General features: G+C 46.4%; 1 protein-coding gene across 1 annotated transcript; it reads left to right on the top strand.

Annotated features, from left to right (window-relative positions):
* The first annotated feature begins 1,537 nt into the window (after positions 1-1,537).
* Positions 1,538-19,457, top strand: MAS1 (MAS1 proto-oncogene, G protein-coupled receptor). The gene is made up of 3 exons (XM_017538081.2): positions 1,538-1,785; positions 9,417-9,623; positions 16,975-19,457. The coding sequence occupies exon 3, from the start codon at positions 17,011-17,013 to the stop codon at positions 17,986-17,988; it is 978 nt and encodes a 325-aa protein (XP_017393570.1). The 5' UTR covers positions 1,538-1,785; positions 9,417-9,623; positions 16,975-17,010; the 3' UTR covers positions 17,989-19,457.
* Positions 19,458-20,916: the final 1,459 nt, after the last annotated feature.

Below are 20,916 nucleotides of genomic sequence, written 5' to 3'. Positions count from 1 at the left end.
GCTCTGTCCCATCCCATCTCCTTCATCCCGCATTTCCTTCAGGGTCTCTTCCTCCCCTGCTGGGATTGGAACCTTCCTGGGCAGCCTGTTCTTTCTCTCCTAATTGTGTTTTCTGCTGTGGGTCTGATCCTTTCCTGCCAGGTGCTCTTTCTTTTCTGCCTTGCAGTTTGCTTTAGCTGGTGCCTGTTTCCTTTTAGTTTCTGACCATCCTCTGGGAAACTAAAGTTCTCCAGGAGGCTGACCTTCTCCTTCCTTGGAACATCAGAACCAGGTAATGAGAACACCTTTCCAACTTCAGGACTTGCTGGTCTATTGATTTGCTGAAATCAATAGACCAGCAAATCACCTGTTCTATTGATTTGGTGCTCAGCACTGCCTACCCAGTAGATGCCTGCTGGCTCCAGGAGAAGCTTTCTCCTCTCCCCTTTCTTCTTCCCTCTGGGAGGACTCGAGCTGCTGGTCAGGCTTCCCACAAGTGTAGTTTGGCTCTGCCCTGGGACTATGGTCTTACTGCTTACGAAAACAGTCAGAGGGAAACTTCATCTGTGGGTGCCTATGGCTGCGTTCCCACAGAGTCTGAAATTGCCTTCTCACCCGTTTTGATATAATCAGTCCCCAGGGTTCCTTAATAATTTGGCACTGTATCTATGAAGGAATCCCTTTACATAAGAAAAATGCTACCATGAGTGAGGGGTGGGTCTTCAGGCTTGGGATCTCAGGGTTGGCTACCTGAGATCCAAGAGATCCAGAATTCTCCCGCTCAGCCTTTGGTGCTTCACATTGGGTTCTTTGAAAAATGGGTAACATATTGACCATTTTTGGTTTAAAAAAAAAGAGAAAAAAAACCAAACCAAATAAACAACAAAAAAGGAAAAGTGCAGAACAGGGATCGGGGAAAAGGAATTTGCTCTTATGTTCCTGACTGCATGGGTGAGAGTCTGCATCTAACAGAAACAGCTGCTCCCAGGAGGAGTCCCCAGACCAGGCTGGGAAGCAGTGTGGGCGTGGCCAATGGTGCAGACCCCTGCCTCCACCCCTGGAACCCGCTCCTTGGCTTGCTTGCTTTTCGCTGCATCCTATGGGTCTTATATACTACATTGAGCATGATTGTCTCTGAAACTGGGTTGTAGGAAGGGAACAAATTCTTAACTGTCTAGCCACATATCTCCCACGTGTCTCTCTGGGTCTGTACATAGTCTTATCCCATCATTACAACATGTCAAGGTAACATTATTTGCTCCATTTTACAGATAAGAAAACCAAGTCTTAGAGAGCTTGGCAGAGGTCACATGAGTAATTAGAAGCTGAGCTGAGAGTTTGAGCTGGTTCTGTCTTTCCACCACACATGTGGTTTTGCCCTTCCATGTGGCATTTCTGCAGGTCATCTTTCTCTTTAGCCCTGGCTGGCCTTTGTGTTTCGAGGTGGTCCACTGCCTCGCATTGTCATCAGTTCACATCCTGCTCTCGATTGGCGTGAAGAATTTCACTCGAGTGTGTCACCGAATGATGCCATTGGAAGCTTCTGCTGATAAGCGTGGGACCATCTGCTTGGCACTTCTCAAATATTTTCAGCAGTGGGAGAGCAGCTTTGGTTCCTTCCGAGATGAGAGGCTGCAGCCATCCTTCGAGATGTTGGGACTGGAGACCCTGCAGGCTGGCTGGGCATTGATGCCCCAGATGCAAAGGGAAAGCCAGCCTGTGGCCACTTCTGACCCTTCCTGAGCAAATGACACCAGCGAGTCTGCGTTCCCGTTTTTCATTGTTCAGCTGTCCTTGACAACCAGAGTAAGATTTCCCCTCTTTAAAAAGCTATTTCCTGGGTAACTCTTTTCTGTGCTGGTTTTCTTTTTTCTTTTTTGTTTGTTTGGTGGGTTAGATGTTTGCTTTTGGAATGTGTTGGCAAAATTTCTGTCTCCTCCTCCCTTTGTTTCAGAAAATTTACTTCTTTGCTGAGTTAACTGTTCCTAGACATTGTTGTTCAACTTCAGGGTTGAAACTTCTGAGCAGTGTTTTCTTTTTTAAGTCATTGCAGGGGAAAGAATCTTAGGATCAATTCATGGTTTGAATGGTGGACTTGGAGGTTTTCAAGGTGGCTTAATGAAAACTTATGAATTATAAAGAAGTTGAGCTTTGAAAGAGTTGTTACTGAATTTGATTCCTCTGGAGAAATCACTTGGCTCACAGCTGTTGGGCATCACTGGGGCAAGCTGCATTGATTTTTCTTCGTTTTTGCTTAGTGGGCACTGGCATCAGTATTAGCTTCTGTTGCTTATGAAGGTCATGTGCACCACTTTGGTGATAAGGTATCTATTAAAAGGAATCTCCTACTCAGTCTTGATCTTTGGTATGAGAATTTTAGCAACACTTCCCCCTCAGGATACTTAGAGGGAATTTGATGAGAGAATGTATAGGGTGTTGTTAGGTTGCTGTGGGTGCAGCAATAAAAAGGTGATCACAAGCTGGCCTCTGGCAGAGTGCTATGGACTGGGCACCATTGGCTTTGTGGGCTGGGTAATTCTTTGCCGTGTGGGCTGTCCTGTGTATTGTAGGATGTTTAGCAGCGTCTCTGGCCCCTACCTGCTAGATACCAGTAGCACACTCCTCTCCACTGTGACAACCAAAAATATCTCCAGCCATGCAAAACATCCCTTAGGGGACAAAATCACCTTCCCCCTTGTAGACCAGGGCTCTAAATTGATCCTGCAGTATGTTTAGAAAGGGAGTAAGAAGTCTCTGTCTCTCCATGCAGATGGCCCTAGCGTTGGGAAGATGGGAATGATGCATTTAATGCCAGGACAGATGTTCCTGCCCTGTGCATTCCCCTCAGAGCCCTTGCCTGCCATGGAAATTCCATCTCACAAATGGGTTTCTGTTTGTCTGGGTGACTGCACACACACACACACACACAGGGGAGAATTTGCCCTTTTCTCTGGATCTGCACACCTAGAAAGTCCAGCCTAGGGTCAAGCTCTCTTTTAAGTTGCCTGGGAACAACAGGCAGTTTCAGATGGCCCACTCCTCAAACCTGAGTTTTGTTGGCTTTTCTCTCTTTCCTTTTTTCTCCCTGCCTTCCTCCGCAGCCCCCTCTTTCTTTCTTCTAAGAGTGATGTGCTAGGCTGGGAATCTGGGGCCATGGGAGGACTGCACTCAACTGAATGGGAATGTGGAAGGGGTTGTTTGCTTCTGAGGTCTCTAGAGAACACTTGAGCAAGCATAAATGTATGGCATTTAGAACTCTGCCGACTCTGATCTTCCTTGTTTTTTCTGTCAGTTCCCCCATCCATCTGTTCCTCTCACTTTCATTGAGAGGTAAATGCAGCCAGCAATCTCAGGTAGACCTGCCAGGACACGGGCTCTGCAAAGCCCACATCCTTGCACGTCTATGGAAACCACCATGCTTGTTTTCCCTGCTTATTGATTCATTCTCTCAGTTTGGCATTTCCATGAGACTCATGGTGGCACTAGCATTTTGTACACCCCAGCCTTTCACAAATACATTAAAATGCCAGTTATGTGAAGCAGCTGAGGCCCAGTGGAGCTAAGCTGTTTGTTGTAGGACTTGCCTGTAGCGGTCAGTTGGACTGAAAGTGCAGCTCCCAGGCCAAGCAGCCGTAGGCACCAGCAGAATAGACAGTGGCCTCTGCGTTGTTCTTTGATCAGTGTCAACCCTCTCTTCTCGAAAGTCTCTTCTGCATTCAGATGCAATACTGCCTACAATTCTTTGAGTTTTGCAGGTGGGTGGTGGGGATTAAGTCCTACTTTCTACCATGGTCAGCCTGGATTGTGGTGGCTTGTGTGAGGTGCTGGAGCCTGAACAGGCAAGGATCATCCCCATGGGGGCAGCCACGCCAGGGTGAGGGCAGTGGCAGTGGTGGCATGGAAGGGGATGTCAGTGCTGGGCAGGGCAGGAGGATATCTGCATGGCTTATACAGGGAACTGGTGCTGGATGCTGGAGCTCCTGCTGGGTGAAGTCTGTGTCTCAGGGTCGGGGGCAGGGGCAGCATGAGCCCAACAGGAAGTAAAAGGACTTTACAAATTGAGGCGGCCATCTGTGCAGAGGCACGGGAAGAGCAGTGGCAGACATAGGCAACTGTTCATAGATGGGTTGTTCAAATGAGTAAATGCATAGACGACCATGGAAGCCAGGTTACTCAGAGAAGGGAGATACAAATATGGAGAGGGAGAAAACGCGAATGAATTCATTGGTAGTGGGTCAAAACTTGAGATGTTGGTGTCAATTCATGATTATATGTATATATTTTATAAATATATAAAAAGATATAGGAATACAGCTGTAGGTGTGTGCATGTACAACTATACATAAATGTATCTATATGCATATATTCCTTGGCCCTTTCTTTGAGAGGGCCTGGGAGCAGTGACAGCCTCCTAGCAATGAGCACATTTTGCACCCAGATCTTGGCTTCTAAATATAATTATTTACTAAAAGGAACCAAGGATCCTTGGAGAAATGGCTGATTCTAGGCACTGGTGCAGGGGACATACAAGATTATGGTAAAATGTCCAGTTTTTTTTGTCTTGGAAGGCCAGGCATATTGGAAGAAGTGTGGATCATCAGGGAAGGTTGGATTTCTGTTTTGGCTCGCTGAGGCTGCTGTGTCACCATGAGAGGCCCAGTTGGAGATACCCGGGGCCATTTGGTTATATGGCTCTGATATGCTGGGGAGATGTGTGAGCTAAAGCTCTGCATTTGGATTTCATCAGCAAGTGGTGATGTTTTGAAATGGCAGGATTGGACAAGACCACCCAAGGAGAGTCTGTGGAGTAGGAAGGGAAGAAAGTCGACAATGGAGTCTGCAGCCTGGCCAACATGGCAGAACCTCATCTCTACTAAAAATACAAAAAGTTAGCTGGGCATGGTGGTTGGCACCTGTAGACCCAGCTACTCGGGAGGCTGAAGCAGGAGAATTGCTTGAACCCGGAAGGCGGAGACTGCAGTGAGCAGAAATAGCACCACTGCACTCCAGCCTGGGCAACAGAGTGAGACCCTGTCTCAAAAAAAAAAAAAAAAGAATAGATCCTGGTGGAACGCTGAGGCACAGGGGCAGTATAAGAAGAGATCCAGCAAGGGAGACAGAAGAACTGCAGGAAGGCAGGAGGAGAACCAGAGGGAAGAAACTGTGTGAGGCTCTAGCATCATCTCAGAGACAGCAGCAGGGAGACAGGGAGTGGGGTTCCATAGCAACACTCGTGTGCTCAGGAGGGGCTCGAGCCTGAGATCGTATCTCAGCCCCTTCTGGAGGACTTGGCTGAGAGCGCTGCACTGTTGAATGGACCGGCTGACTTCTCTTCTTTGTTCTGATAAAAGGACATGCCTGAATTTCCCCCTCTGACGTCAACGATCTTTACCCATAATGGCAAAGTGTGGTGTTCTTCAATAAACAATTGAAGTGTTTATTGATCATGGTGATGGCCATGAGCCACTGTTTCACAGAAGAAAGTGAAAAGAGACAATATTTCTGAAAACAACTCATTCCTGTGTGTTTGTGTTGTTTTGGTTATGGGTTTGGTATTGGGTAGATGGTGCTTTAATAAAAAAACATCCATTATTTGATAAATAGGATCCATCCTTTGATAAATAAAAAGAATCCATCTTTTCAGGTTTTCAAAAAATATCATTACTGACAATGCAGTTGATTGTGTGGTTGCTTCTGGTGACATAAAAGCCATTAATAAATGTTCCCAAAGTCCTAACAGCCTCAGGAATGGGTGTGTGAACTTCACACATAGATAAACTGTTGACAATGAGCTGGTGTGTGTGTATGTTGGGTGGGGCAGGGAAGGGCTAGATATAGTGCCAACTTGGACCTGGGCAATCCAGGCTCTGCTGCTGCCTTTGTTACTAAGCATGTAACCTTGGACTAGTCCTGAGTTAATTTGCTCACCTAGAAAAACAAGGGGGTGGTTTGCAGTATCTGCATGATTTTTTCAAGCTCTAAATTGTAATGATTAGCAGAGGATGGTCGGACTTTATCAACAAGGAAGTGTTTTTAAGAAAACTCCAAGCAGCATCCTTTCATGTTTTTAATAAAATACTCCAGTTTCTGGGGAAAAATAATTTGTAACATATATGACCAAGTGTCATGTTTACAATTATTTCTTGCAATTCAATGAAAGAAATGAACAAAGAGTATAAAAAAAATCCATTGAAAAATACAAGTAACTGTTAACATAAAAGAATGTCCAACCTTATTAACAATCAAATAAATACAAATTAAAACAGGGTATCTTTTATCACCTATCACATTTGGGAATTTAAGAAACTGAAGGTGTGTAAAAAAAGAAGCATATATATGCTGTGAAAAAAATTATATACTGTTGATGTTAGTATTAATATAATTGACATGGTTATTTTGGATGACAATTTGTTAATACACATTTAAGTCTTGAAGAATGTTTATACCCTTTGGTCTAGCAATTCAACTTTTAGAAATACGTCCTGGGGGAATAACTGCAGATGTGCACAAAATTTGCATCCATACAAATTCACTACTGTGCTTTGTTTTTAAAATAGAGGTGAAAAATCAGAAGCAAATGATACCTCCAAGGCTGGGGGATGATTAAAAATAAATAAGGAAAGCTAGGCACAGTGGCTCATGCCTGTAATCCCAGCACTGTGGGAAGCCAAGGCAGGAGGATCACTTGAGTCCAAGAGTTTGAGACCATCTTGGGCAACATGACAAAACCCCATCTCTACACAAAATGCAAAAACGTAGCTGACATGGTGGCACGTGCCTCCAGTCCCAGCTACCTGGGAGGCTCACTTAAGCCCAGGAGATTGAGGCTGCAGTGAGCTGTGATCTCGCTGCTGTACTAGAGCCTGGGTGACAGGGTGAGACCCTGTCTCAAAAATATCAATCAATCAATCATGATACCTCCAGTTAGTGATACTAAAGTTATACTTTGAGTATATACTGACATGAGAAAATGTTTACAATATGCTATTGCGTGAAAAAAGGTAGAAAGTAAGGATACCAAAAGATTATAAAATGCCATCTCAATTTTAAAAACTAGTGGTGTAAGACATTGAAAAAAGACTGATGGAATATCCCCGATGTTGAATGGGGTTAATTTTTAGTAGTAGTTGTATGTGTGGATTTTCCGAATTTTCTTCAATGAACACATACTGTTTTAAAGTTAGAAGAAAGGCAGTAACATGTAAAAGAAAATACCCCCATTTTGTGTTAAGACTAAACAGGCTATAAAAGAGCCCTGCTGTGACTGTAACTGCCCAACGGGTTCTCTATGCCCGCTGCCCAGACAGAGCCAATTTATCAAGACAGGGGAATTGCAATGGGGAAAGAGTTTAATTCATGCAGAGCCAGCTAAACCACAGACCAGAGTTTTAGGACTCAAATCAGTCTTCCTGAAAATTCAGAGAATGGGGTTTTATAAGGATAATGTGGGGTGTAGGGGTCCAGGGAGTGGCGAGTGCTGACTGTTCAGGTCAGAGGATGAAGTCACAGGAAGTTGAAGCAGGTTGTTTTTGCTGTCTTCTGTTTCTGGGTGGGATCACAGAACTGCTTGAGCTAGATTACCTGTCTGGGTGGCACCAACTGGTGCATCAGAATGCCCCAGGGTCTGAAAAATATCTTGAGCACCAATATTAGATTTTACAATAGTAATGTTATCCTTAGGAGCAATTGGGGAGGTACAGAATCTTGTGGCCTCTAGCTGCATGACTCCTAAACAATAATTTTGAACCTTGTGCCTAGCTTGTTAGTCTCATAAAAGCATTCTGGTCCCCAGAAGAAGTGGGTTTGTTTTGGGTAAGGGCTGTTATTGTCTTTGTTTCAAAGTTAAACTATAAACTAAGTTCCTCCCCAAGTTAGTTCAGCCTATGCCCAGGAATGAACAAGGGCAGCTTAGAGTTTAGAAGCAAGATGGGATCAGTTAGGTGAGATTTCTCACGGTCATAATTTTCTTACTGTTATAATTTTTGCAACGGTGGTTTCAGGGTAATCATTTTTTTAGTGGCAGAGCTCTTTGAACAGGCAGGAGTCCTTTGATCAGTCCCTGTGGACTACTTCACATGCAGAGAGCACACAGTGACAAAGTCACAATGAGAAATTAAACAAGTCTTTTTTTTTTCTTTTCTTTTTTGAGACGGAGCCTCACTCTGTTGCCCAGGCCAGAGTGCAGTGGTGCGATCTCGGCTCACTGCGTCCTCCTCCTCCCGGAGCAATTCTCCTGCCTCAGCCTCCGAGTACCTGGGATTACAGGCGTGTGCCACCACACCCGGCTAATTTTTGTATTTTTAGTAGAGATGGGGTTTCACCATGTTGGCCAGGCTGGTCATGAACTCCTGACCTCAGGTGATCTGCTTGCCTTGACCTCCCAAAGTGCTGGGATCACAAGCGTGAGCCACCGCACCCAGCCTAAACAAGTCTTAAAAAATATTCCCAGCAATATGGGGACTTTAATTCCTTAAATAGGAAAGGTTAGAGGCAGACTAGATTGGAAAACTTAAGTGTAGAGAGGCTATAAAAAGTAAAGTCTTAAAAATAGGATTAGGCCCCAGAGTGTAGTGGAGAGACCTCTGGGCTAAGATCAGGCACGCTGGGCTACAGGGCTTCTCAGACTGGTTATGAAAGTTGGCCTGCTTCACAGGCTCTCCAGCAACCACTTACTACACTGCAAAGGAGGGGTTTGGCAGAACAGTGATTTCCAGACTACTACTCCTCCCCCTTCTCCCTCTCCCCCTTCTTCCTCCTCTTCCTCTTCCTCCCACTCCTCCCTCTTCCTCCTCCTCTTTCCTCCTCCTTCCTCCTTCTCCCCCTCCTCCCTCTTCCTCCTTGCTCCTCCCTCTTCCTCCTCCTTCCTCCTCCTTCCTTTTCCTCCTCTTCCTCCTTTCTTCTCCTCCTCCTCCCTCCTCCTCTCTCTTCTTCCTTCTTCTTCTTCCTCCTCCTTCCTCCTCCTCCCTCTTCCCCGTCCTCTGTCTTCTTCCTTCTCCCTCTTTCTTTGCCTCCCTCTTCCTTCTTCTCCTCGTCCCTCCTCCTTCCTCTTCTTCCTCTTCCTCTTCTTCCTCTTTTTCTTCCTGTCTCAGATTGTGGTCAGAAGTCAGGTGACCTGGATTTCTGCCTGGCCAGCACTGCGAATTAGGATCCACATAATTTTGGGGGGCACTACAGTCCTGCAGGACCCAGGGAGCATTGGACACACTGGAGTGAATGCAGATGGTGGACACTTTCGGGCTGTGCATCGGGTGGCTCTGAGCCTGGCGTGGTTATTAATCCTTAGGTTTTTCTCTCTAAAAAAAGGGCAATGACATTATCCTTATCAGCCTCCCAAGCTGATTACAAGGCTCCAAAGCTAGGCTGGAAGGAAAGGTGCTTTGGCCTCAAGGGCCCACACCACGGTATTCTCACAGTCTAACTTATTTCCTTTTCCCTAGACACCTCTTTCATGAGAAGGAAGAGAGGAGGGAAGATGCTCTGTGGTGCTGCCAGTAATGCTGACCAGTCATGGTGCCGTTACCTCCTCGGCTGTCTCTGCACTCTGCTCCCAACTGAGGTTTCCGCTGCAGTGTAACTGAGCGCTCCAGGTACCACCGAGGGCTGTCAGGATGAGCTGTCCTTCCATCCCAGGCTGTCACTGCCAGGTAAACATGCATCCCTGCAAATGGACGTGCTGTGTAAGAAAAATGATTGCTGGCCAGGTGTGGTGGCTGATGCCTGTAATCCCAGGACTTTAGGAGGCTGAGGCAGGAGGATCACTTGAGCCCAGGAGTTCGAGATCAGCCTGGACAACATGGTGAGACCCCATCTCTGTAAGAAATAAACAATGACAACAAGAATTAGCTGGGCATGGTGGTGAGCACCTGTAGTCCCAGCTACTAAGGAAGTTAAGGTGAGAGGATCACTTGAGTCCAGGAAGTTGAAGTTGAAGCTGCAATGATCTATGATTGCACCACTGCACTCCAGTTTGGGCAACAGAGAAAGACCCTGTTAAAAAAAAAAAAAAGATAATGAAAAATGTTTGGTAGGTCTGGGTAGAGAGCCTCTGGTCCTAGAATTGGGTTGACACAGAGACAAGTTGCCCTCTGATTTACCCTGCTGTGCAAGTGCCTACCTCGTCTGCATGGCTTTCTGAGATATCAACTGTGTGGTCTTCTCTCTGCTGCTGGGGAAGGCTGACTGAGCCAACACTAAATTATTCTGAGCTAGACTGTTTTGTCAGCTACCAGCAATTACCCTTCTACTTTCCTTACACTTCCCAACCTCAAATATCCCAGTCAGTCATCCACCGACAGAGAGGAAGAATACACAAAATGACCGAGGAGCTGGGGGAGGAAAGGGTTGGGGTGGTGAGCATGTAGGGCTGGCTGTCATCAAGGCATTTCTCGCCATCTGCTATTTCACTTCAGAGACCGAAGCTCAGTTGGTGGGGTAAGACTGGAAATATGATTTTTAGCAATGTGTTCATTTAAATAGAACCCCACTATAAAAACAATTTGGAGGATTATGACTCGTTTTTAAATGAGAACTAGTTTTAATGGAATTTTTTTATGAGCATTCCAATCATGACTAAAATCCACATCATGATCGGAATCTGTCCGAATACTGCATGTGCTTTGTGAGTTGTACTCTAACCATTAGAAAACCATGCGTATTAAGTGTGATGCCCTGCACTGAAAGTCGTGGTTTTCTTTCATGGGGAAGCAGAGTGTATTCTTAGAACTGTTATAATGGGGTTTATTTCTTGAAACAGTTCAATAAGTGTTTATTAAATGCCTACTGTGTACAAGTGTTGGAGATTCTGTTGCAAGTAAGATAAAGTCCTGTTTTCAAGGAGTTTGCAGTTTAGTGTGTACATTAGGCTGCTCTGGCTGCCGTAACAAAATACCATGGACTTGGTGACTCAGACAACAGAAATGTATTTTCTGACAGTTCTGCAGGCCAGAAGTCCAATATTGAGGCGTTGGCAGGGCTGGTATGGTGAGGGCTCTCTTCCTGGTTTGCAGATGGCTGCCTTTTATTTCTGTCCTTACCTGGCTTTTCCTCTGTGCCCTCACAGAGAGAAATCTCTTATGTCTCTTCTTCTTCTTACAAGGACACCACTCCTATTGGATTACGGCCCCACTCTTAGAAACTTATTTAGCCATAATTACCTCCCTAAAGGCCCTATCACCGAATACAGTCACATTGAGGATTAAGGCTTCAATATATAAATTTTGGAAGGGAACACAATTCCATCCACAACAATCAAGAAGCTATAATTTTAACTCTGAGGCCAGACACAGTGGCTCTCACCTGTAATCCCAGCACTTTGGGAGGCCAAAGCAGATAGATTGCTTGAGGTCAGGAGTTTGAGATCAGACTGGGCAACACTACAAAAAATTAAAAACAAAATTAGCCAGGTGTGGTGGCACATGCCTGTTGTCTTGGCTACACAGGAGACTAAGAGGGGAGAATTGCTTGAGCCCAGGAGTTTGAAGCTGTAATGAGCTATGAATGCACCACTGTACTCTAGCCTGGTCAACAGAGTGAGACTTTCTCTAAAAAATATATTTTTTTTTAATTAAAAAATTTTTAACTCTGCTTTGTTACAAGGAGAGTATAGGGTTAGGGTTAGGGTTTGTTACATCTTGGCTATGAACATAGCGAGGCCCCATCTCTAAAAAAATAAAAAGAAAAATTAGCCAGGTATGGTGGTATGTACCTGCAGACCCAGTGATTGGGAGGCTGAGGCAGGAGTGTTACCTGAGCCCAGGAGTTCAACCTGCAGTAAGTTATGACCACACGACTGCACTCTAGCCTGGGCAACAGAGCAAGACCTTATCTCTAAAAAAATACAAAAAATTTCAAAAGAAGATACTATCTGAAACGCCTTTCCCAGCTGACTTTTGTAAATTTACTTGGAAATTTTTGGAGAAAGGAAGAAAAGTTGAATACAGAAGTAGAAACTGGTGTTGTAAAAGGAAAAAGTAGGACAGGTCACTTGGGAGGATGGGTTAGTGGTGGAAATGGAGCATGCTTTTCATCTAGGATGAGCGAGTTAGATGACGGAAAAGAGGAGGCGACCTGGGGTCACTGAGGGCTCTCTCCACACAGCAAGAAGCTGCAGCTAGAGGACGTGGTCGATGAGAAACCCCACGGCCTGGACTGGAGGCAGAAAGACGTTCTTGTCAATATTCTCAAAAACTCAGATTAGGTCCTGATTTTACATTTCTAGTCTTTGGTTTAGGTTTGTAATTAAAAGATGAAGGCACTTGGCCTCCTTGCATAAGCAACTTCGGTTTTGCCATGGCCGTCAACCTGTGTTGGCCAGCACGGGAGCCCGAGTCACACGAGGCTCCTGAGCATAGGGAGCTGGGCTCATTGGAAGCAAGGTGCCCTGCAAGGGTGAAATACCCGCTGCACCTGGGGGACTGCTAAGTATACATCAGTGTAGAAAAGAACATATTTGCTGTGTTGGTGATATGTTGAAATAATATTTTAAACACATTAAGCTAAATACAGTAGGTTATTAAAATGGATTTTGCTGGTTTCCTTTTACTTGCTTTAATGTGGCTCCTACTTCACTTACACAGGCGGCCCACCTGTTGTGCTTCTGTTGGACAGCACGGCCCAGGTCCTTCTTACCCTGACTTTTGTGTACTCTGAGTTACTTTCCTTCCCGCTCTCCACACCAGCAGCAGCAGGAACCACAGGGCACCCACCCCGATGTGCGTGCTGGCCACTGTATCGCCGCCCACCGTCCTTGCTGTGGCCACTTCAGACCCGGGGCTGCTCTCCCAAATTCCCTGATGATTTGATTACAGCCATTTTTTCCACCGATATTTCTGGTCTCCAACACTATTTCTCTGCGATTTCAGCATCTGTGGATGATTCTTCCAGCCCTGTGTCTCCAGGTTCTTGTCCTCCTCAAATGATCTTGTCCTCCACCCTCCCTCAGCTCTTCTTTTCCACGGTCATGCTGTCCACTTAACACAGGTAACCCTAAAACTACACTGCCCCAAGCTCAGTTTCAAGCATCGTGTTCCTCAGTCCCCACCTCCTACGTCCCCTTCAGTGCCTTTAGTATGGGAACTTCAATGATTCCCTGACACCACTGGGACCTCTGATGTGTTGCTGTTTCCTGATCACGTCTGTTACCTCCCTCGTACCCTCACTTTTCTCCAAATCCCGTTAGGCTCCACATCCCACCATCGTGGCCCTTGGCTTCCACATGCTTCGCTTCCTTTGCCCCCAGCTCTGCTTCGTACCCTCCTGGTAACCCCCAGCCCTGGTAGAATCCAGCCCTCCCCTTTCTCCGTGCCGGCCCCTGGACAGCTGAACCGAGCTGGGGAGCAGCACAGGCGAGGCTGAATGGTCTCTCCCGGGTTCCCGAGCACCAGCCTGGGCGGGCTCTAGGTTAGCCTGGCTGGAGATCCTGCACTTCCTGTATGTCCCTAGCCCTTTCTTTCACTCATTTATTTCACATCTTGCCGTCTTTCCTTAAACCCTTAACATCTCCTCACTCTTCGCTGATGACCTTGCTCCTTACGTTGCTGATAGAGAGATACTGTGCCTTCAGAAGACAGCTTCTCACCTTGGGCACTCCCACAGCCACCTCTACCCACCTCACCGTATGTGCAGCCACACACGCTGCCTTCCCCTTCCCCAGGCAGAAATGATGCTCTGGCAAAGGCCGTGGCTCCACCCAGCTCTAGAACCCTGCTTCCCGACTCCTCAACTGTTTGCTTTTTACCGGATAATTCTTATCCGTTTATCACCCCTCTCTTAACCCCACAGCCCCCAAGAGGGTTGTCTACACTCGCTATCTCCATCTCCTCTCCTCCCATTCTCTCTAAACAACTTGCATCAGGCATTCATCTTGTCTGGTCTACTGAAACTGCTCTGACCAAGGTCAGCAATGGCTCCACTCCCATGGTCAATATCAAGTTCCAGGTCTCAGCCCACTTGAACTTGCAGCAGAATTTAGCCCAGTTGTTTACACTTTCTTCTCCTGGAGCTTGTTCTTACCCGGCCTCTTGGGTGCCCTTTTCCCCCGGCTGTCCTCCTGTCTCTCTGTCAGGCCCTCCTCGGTTTTCTTGCCTTCTTCCTCATCTCTTCAGCCTCTCATTTTGAAATGCTTGAGGCCCAGTCTTTGAACCTCTTCTCCTTTCTAATTGCCCATATTTCGCAGACACTCATATCTTGGCTTGACTTGTGGCTTCAAATTCCACCTGTTTGCATACAACACCCGCATTCGCATCCCCAGGCCACAACTGTCCCCGGCTCCTGCCGCTCCTCTGGACATGGCCCTGGCTGCCTCGCAGGCTTCTCAAACCCCATAGCCCCTGCTAACCCGCTGCACCCGCACCTGTCCGTTAAGCAAATGGCTAAACACGTGTTCTCTCTTTCTACCACAACACATATGTCTTCCGTCAGTGAATCAAATCAAAGACCTCGCACCAGATATGACTGCCTCTGCCACAACCTGGTCCATGCTAACATCCTCCCTGTGTCCAGAACAGTGCCTTCACCTCCCACCGGGCCTCCTCCTTCCTGCCATGGCCCCTAGAGTGTCACCTGAACACAGAGGCCACGCCAAGGCTGTTCACGCCTCAGTCCCCTCAAGTTAACCACATTCCTCCTCTCAGACCCCTCAGAACCTCCTGTGGTTCACTGTCTCACTGGGAGTAAAAGCAACAGCCTGCAAAGCCCTTTGGCACCTCACCACCAAAGACCCCTGCCCTCAGCACCTGACTGTTCTCACTAGGCTGTCCCAGCCTCGCTGCGGTTCTTCACCCCTGGCTGGCTCCTGCTTCTGGAACTTTGAACTTGTTGTTCCCTTTGCCTGGAATACTTTTCCCCCGAGAACCTGCAGGCCTACGTTGCCTACTTCCTTCGTGTCTTTGCCCAAGTGTGACCTCACTAGTGAGACCGTTCCCATCACTCTATGGACGCGGGAACCTCAGTCTCTGCCACTCTCTGCCTTTAATGCTGCTTTCCTTTTATCCTTGCACTTTTTATTCTCTGACATCAGCTTGTTTGTTGTTGCTGTTATTGTTTTTGCTGATAATATAGACTCCACCAGCTCGGCACTTTACTTCCTGCCGTGCCCCAGAGCCTAGAACAGTGCCTGGCGCGGGGGGTAAATGTGTGGAGGGAGAATTTGGGGAACATGGTGGTTTTACTTGCAAATGTCTCACAAGGCCTGGCCTCTACGGCAGGTCTTTGGCTAGCCATGACATGGCATGTGAGCTCTCATCCTGTGTGGGTTCCCGTCGGGGACCCTGTCTTCTAACTATGAAGTAAAAGGAGGCTCTCCTCCAGTGAAAGCAATTTCCTGCATCATACTAGAACAGCTCAGCAAAGTGTCAGTGGGAGAGGCGTGATCCGGACACGGAAGCAGGGGCCTCCTGGGTGCCTGGATCACATTGCTGGAAGGAAACACCCATTTCACCAACACAAAGGCCACCTGCTGGCCCAGGATCCAGGCCCGGCTGTACTGAGGTCAGTCCCAGGGTCCTGCACGTGCTGGGGCTCTGCTGACTCAGTTCTGGAAACATCTAATGTCACCAGAGCCATTCACGTGCCACAAAATGACACATTTATGTATTATTCTGCTTCAGGTGAGCTCATGAGGAAAAGGCAGATATCTACTCATTCAAAATACTCTTTTGATCGACTTCCTAAGGACAAAGTTCAGAAAGCAAAAAACAATGTTTTACTCATGCCTATACGCATGCATGCACACCAACTAGGAAAAATATATTTTTTGAGACAGGGTCTGCTCTGTCACCCAGGCTGGAGTACAGAGACGTGATCATGGCTCACTGCAGCCTCAACTTCCCAGGCTCAAGCGGTCCTCCAACTTCAGCCTCTCAAGCAGCTGGGACTACAGGCATACGCCACCATGTCTGGCTGATTTTTATATTTTTTGTGTAGACAGGGTATGCCATGTTGCCCAGGCTGGTTCTCAAACTCCTGGGCTCAGGCAATCCCTGTGCCTTGGCTTTCCAAAGTGTTGGGACTGCAGGCATAAGCCATGGTGTCCAGCCTAAAAATCACTTTTAAAAGCCAAAGACAAGTTAGATTTGAAACAAGGGAAATGATCTCTGTTGACAGCCTCCTTTTCCTTCCCAGTGGTGGGGTGTTTTGTTATAGCAAGAGGGCAGAGCTGTGCATATATTCATTTTGTAATTGGTAAAGTGTGGGGGAAAGTTTCTGAGAATCTTTACTTTGCAGCCTCAAAAGCTGAGCATTTTTCCTGGTTCGGGTGAGCGCTTTGCCTGGCATCTGGCGATGGTGTTTCCTGCACCATTTGGCCTGTGGTCTGTGGGGATGAACATACATCTTGTTAGCGTTCTCCATCCACTCCACACAGCGTTGGCTTGCCTGGCTTACATAGTCTGCGCAGGTGCCCAGCTTTGTTACAGATACTGAAGCTGTGTATTTTATAATACATGCCTTTCCATTGTTCACACTTTAAGCAATATTGGTACAGTATTAAACCCATTGTCCCAGGCACTCCCTCTCCTTACCCACTGCTTATGGCGCTTCATGTATTAAAGAATGGCAGCACTGCCCAAACGTGCATTTTGTCATCAAGTCTCAATGCAGTCAACCTGGTCCCTTCAGCAAATGAATGGAGGCACAGAAGATGATTTTCAAAATGCCATTAGGAGAGCTTGAGCCAGAACTGGAAATGGATCCTCCACGGGGGATTCCACCACTCTTGCCTGGCCACAAGCAGACAATAATACAGAATGAATAGCTATCACTGGGGATCAAAAAGTGTCATTCAATCAGTTCTCTCTCTTATCAGGTCTAAGTTATCTTTCTTATCAGGTCCTAAAGGTCTAATATTATCATTGTGGTAAAGATAATTGTACATTCTGTTAAACTTTTTTTTTTTAATTACATGAAGATGATGATTTATAGCTGAATTTCTCCCTTTTATTCCAATCCAACAATTTTCATGGCTTTTTGTGTTTGTTTTTGTTTTGGACATATTTATAGAAAATTACCTGAAGAGGTCCAGCCTGAGGCCTCCTCATGGATGGGTCAAACGTGACATCATTTGTTGTTGAGGAACCTACGAACTTCTCCACCAGCGGGAATGCCTCAGCCGGGAATACGCATCGGCAAATCCCCATTGTGCATTGGGTCATCATGAGCATCTCCCCAGTGGGGTTTGTTGAGAATGGAATTCTCCTCTGGTTCCTGTGCTTCCGGATGAGAAGAAATCCCTTCACTGTCTACATCACCCACTTGTCTATCGCGGACATCTCCCTGCTCTTCTGTATTTTCATCCTGTCTATTGACTATGCTTTAGATCATGAGCTTTCTTCTGGCCATTACTACACAATTGTCACATTATCGGTGACTTTTCTTTTTGGCTACAACACGGGCCTCTATCTGCTGACGGCCATTAGTGTGGAGAGGTGCCTGTCAGTCCTTTACCCCATCTGGTACCGATGCCACCGCCCCAAGTACCAGTCAGCATTGGTCTGTGCCCTTCTGTGGGCTCTTTCTTGCTTGGTGACCACCATGGAGTATGTCATGTGCATCGACAGAGAAGAAGAGAGCCACTCTCGAAGTGATTGCCGGGCGGTCATCATCTTTATAGCCGTCCTGAGCTTCCTGGTCTTCACGCCCCTCATGCTGGTGTCCAGCACCATCTTGGTCGTGAAGATCCGGAAGAACACCTGGGCTTCCCATTCCTCCAAGCTGTACATTGTCATCATGGTCACCATCATTATATTCCTCATCTTCGCCATGCCCATGAGACTCCTTTACCTGCTGTACTATGAGTATTGGTCCACCTTTGGGAATCTCCACCACATTTCCCTGCTCTTCTCCACCATCAACAGTAGTGCCAACCCTTTCATTTACTTCTTTGTGGGAAGCAGTAAGAAGAAGCGATTCAAGGAGTCCTTAAAAGTTGTTCTGACGAGGGCTTTCAAAGATGAAATGCAACCCAGGCGCCAGGAAGACAACTGTAATACTGTCACAGTTGAGACCACCGTCTAAGAACTGTGAGGGAAGTTGTGGATAAAAATGGTAAAACAGATCATTTTCATTTTGTGCTTGGACTATAACTTAAGTATCTCCTAAATGTGATACAGAAGAACATCTCATCCCATAGACATGAGATACTAATTAATGATGAAATTGAACTCTTGTACTGTATCTTCTGGAAATGACCTGTCATTTCTGTTCTTAACAGAGACTCTTTCTATTTCTTTCAGCTCTTTTGGCAGCATTTTACCATGAACCACAAAAATGACTTTAGCAGGAAGATTTGCAGATGTGTACAGGAGAAGGTAACAAAACTGTTGTTGGAACTTGAGGAGGCAGCTCCAAGTAGCAGGAAGTACGAAGGTTGCTTTCTGTGTGACCTCAGGCAAGTCGTTAAACCTCTCAGAGCCTCATTTCCTCACTCATAAAATGGTCACAGCAATAGTCCATACCTCCTGGGTCTGCTGTGAGGATGAAATGAGAAGATGACGCTTGCAAAGCACCTGGCACATTGTGGATGTTCATTAAACATCAGTCTCTCCTCACTCCCTTCAATGGTAGACAAAATGTAAATTTTTGTTTTGTAAAGCACACACACACACATACACACGGCTCTGCCATGTACAGAAGTTATGATGTGTTTTTACATGTTGAATGTAAATTTACAACGATCTTCTTTTTGCTTGCGGCATGAAAGCTTTTCACGGCATAACACCTCTATTGAAAAACATCGCAGATGTTATGCTCTAACTAGCCACGTGCTAGTGCATCATTTCAGGTTGTGAAGAAATACATTTGGCCACCAGTCGAGGAGTTTCTCATGGCTTCCCTTCCCTCTGTGGGAATATTAGATGAAATGAAAGTCTGTGTTTTGAAATCCTTTGATTGCATATAAATTTTTACGAATGGAGTTGAATGTATGAGTTCCTGGGGGTGACTGTGGCCCTCCTCCACACGAAGCAATAGGTTATTTATAGCAAGAGTTCTCACCTGCAGCCAAGTGTGGGTCTCGGCACCTCTCTGCCTCCTCTCCTCCTAAGGCATTTTTTTTTTTTTTTTTTTGCATCATACCTGGAAGGAGGCTCAGTGACAAGGGTTAATGAGAATGCGGTCACATCCTGGAGGACTCTGACATTTTTGCTCATGACAGATTCTTGCACGACTTCCTCAGCATCTTTACTCAGCACTCCGGGTGGGATCTGCCTCTTGCCTGCTGTGAGTTGCCCTCCAGACACCGCACGTCCTGGGTTTTAGCTGTGAAGCCCGTCTCGGCCTATGACTGCATAGCTATGTTTATTTCCTTCTGTCCCTTCTAGGAGTTCCGCAAAAATGACAATGTGTCACATGATTCTACACGTTGTAAAATGTTAAAGCCCATAGAAACAAGCCTGTTAGTATTTGTTTTAACTGTTTGCTCTTTAAAAGGTCAGAGAGGCGGTGATGAAATCGTTCTCTGTTGCTGCTGGTCCTTCCCCATCCTCTTCCTTTCTCAAAAGAAATGACGGGGGCAGCTTCGCTGGGGGAGATGAGTCTCTCCCCTCAAGCCAGGACCCCACTGCCAGCCAAGCTTGGATGCAGGAGGCTTTTCAGTGGGTGATGACATCTGATTCAGAAACAAGGCAGCTTGCTTTCAGAAGCCCAGATGGGGTGTGGAGCAATGACATTTAGAATGATCTTGTTTTTGGTTGAAAATGGAGTATCTTCCTTGGGAAGGAACAGAATATGGAGATCAGAGTGACTCCCCTCTGTTTCCTGTCCTCTCCTGTGTGTGCTGCGTGCTGGGCTTTGGGATAAGGAAAGGGGCCAACCCCATCTCATCTCAAAGGGGATCTTAGTCTCAAAGAGGACCCTAAAGACTATCAGCCACAAGGAATTTCTACCAAAGGAAAATACGGTGAACCAATAGGAAGCCCCTAGTTACTGTTTTTCTGCAGATAAAGTGGGGAAATCAAATGTGACAATGAATACAAAAATTTTCCTAACCTTTTAAAATGATGCCTTACCAAGAGGTAGGATTCAGAGTTTAACAGGGTTATAAAGACTAATTTCTTTCTCTCTTCCTCTCAACCCATTCCCAAAGTGAACTGTAAAGGTAAAACTAAAACAAGAAGATTTAAGTAAATTTGCAAATGTGTAGAGAATATGAAATAATTTGTACCCTTTAGGCATTTAGACAATTTGCCTAAGTCATTTTAGGTTACTAGGTGCCACTTCTGAGAATTCCCCGGGTCTGGGAGGAGATTGTTTTGATAATGCCTGCCCTAACTGCAGGGCAAGGGTTTGTAGCATTCCTACTATAAATATGCATGGACAGCCTTCTCTGCAGAACACCCTAATGTGGGCATGGCCAAGACGGGGAAGTGGAAACCCCTGCTGTGTGTCCTAGGAGAGAGACAACGCATAACTACAACGCCAGGCTGCACACAGTTTGTTAGGCAAGTGTTAGGAAAAAAAATTGTGTGGCAGAGGTCACTGCAGTAGGGGCTCTTCCTGCCACCCCCACACTGCACACACCCTCTCCTGTTCCCTCCCCTGCCCACTGGGGTGGGGATATACTTGCACTCATCGTGCTATGTATTGATTTGCTTATTTGCTCATTCTCTGTCTCTTCACGCTAGACTATAAGCTCCTTACGGGCAGGGACATAGCTTTGCTCACTGCTGTAGCCCCAGCTTATTTGCTGTGGTGGTCGAATCCACTGCACCCCTCTCTTGGCTGTTTCCCTTGCACATATAAATAGGCTCAAATTGTTTCCACCTGACCAGAGCCATTCCTTGCCCCATAGTCCTTTTCAGCTTTTATCTCCCCTCCCTCCCTCCCTTCCAAACCACCTTCTAGAAAGGCTCTTCCACACTCACTGTCCTGACTTGCCACAATTTACCCCTCAACATCCTGCCAGTTGTCTTGCAGCCTGACCGTCATAGAGAGGTTGGTACAGCT

Source organism: Cebus imitator, unplaced genomic scaffold (genome assembly GCF_001604975.1).
Source record: "Cebus imitator isolate Cc_AM_T3 unplaced genomic scaffold, Cebus_imitator-1.0 Scaffold6, whole genome shotgun sequence".
NCBI lineage: Eukaryota > Metazoa > Chordata > Mammalia > Primates > Cebidae > Cebus > Cebus imitator.
Note: the sequence above shows the minus strand (reverse complement) of the source record. Positions and strands in the feature narration are given on the sequence as shown.

Bases quoted from the DNA above. Each gene is read 5' to 3' on its own strand.
- MAS1 (XM_017538081.2), top strand. From the start codon at position 17,011: ATGGATGGGTCAAACGTGACATCATTTGTTGTTGAGGAACCTACGAAC.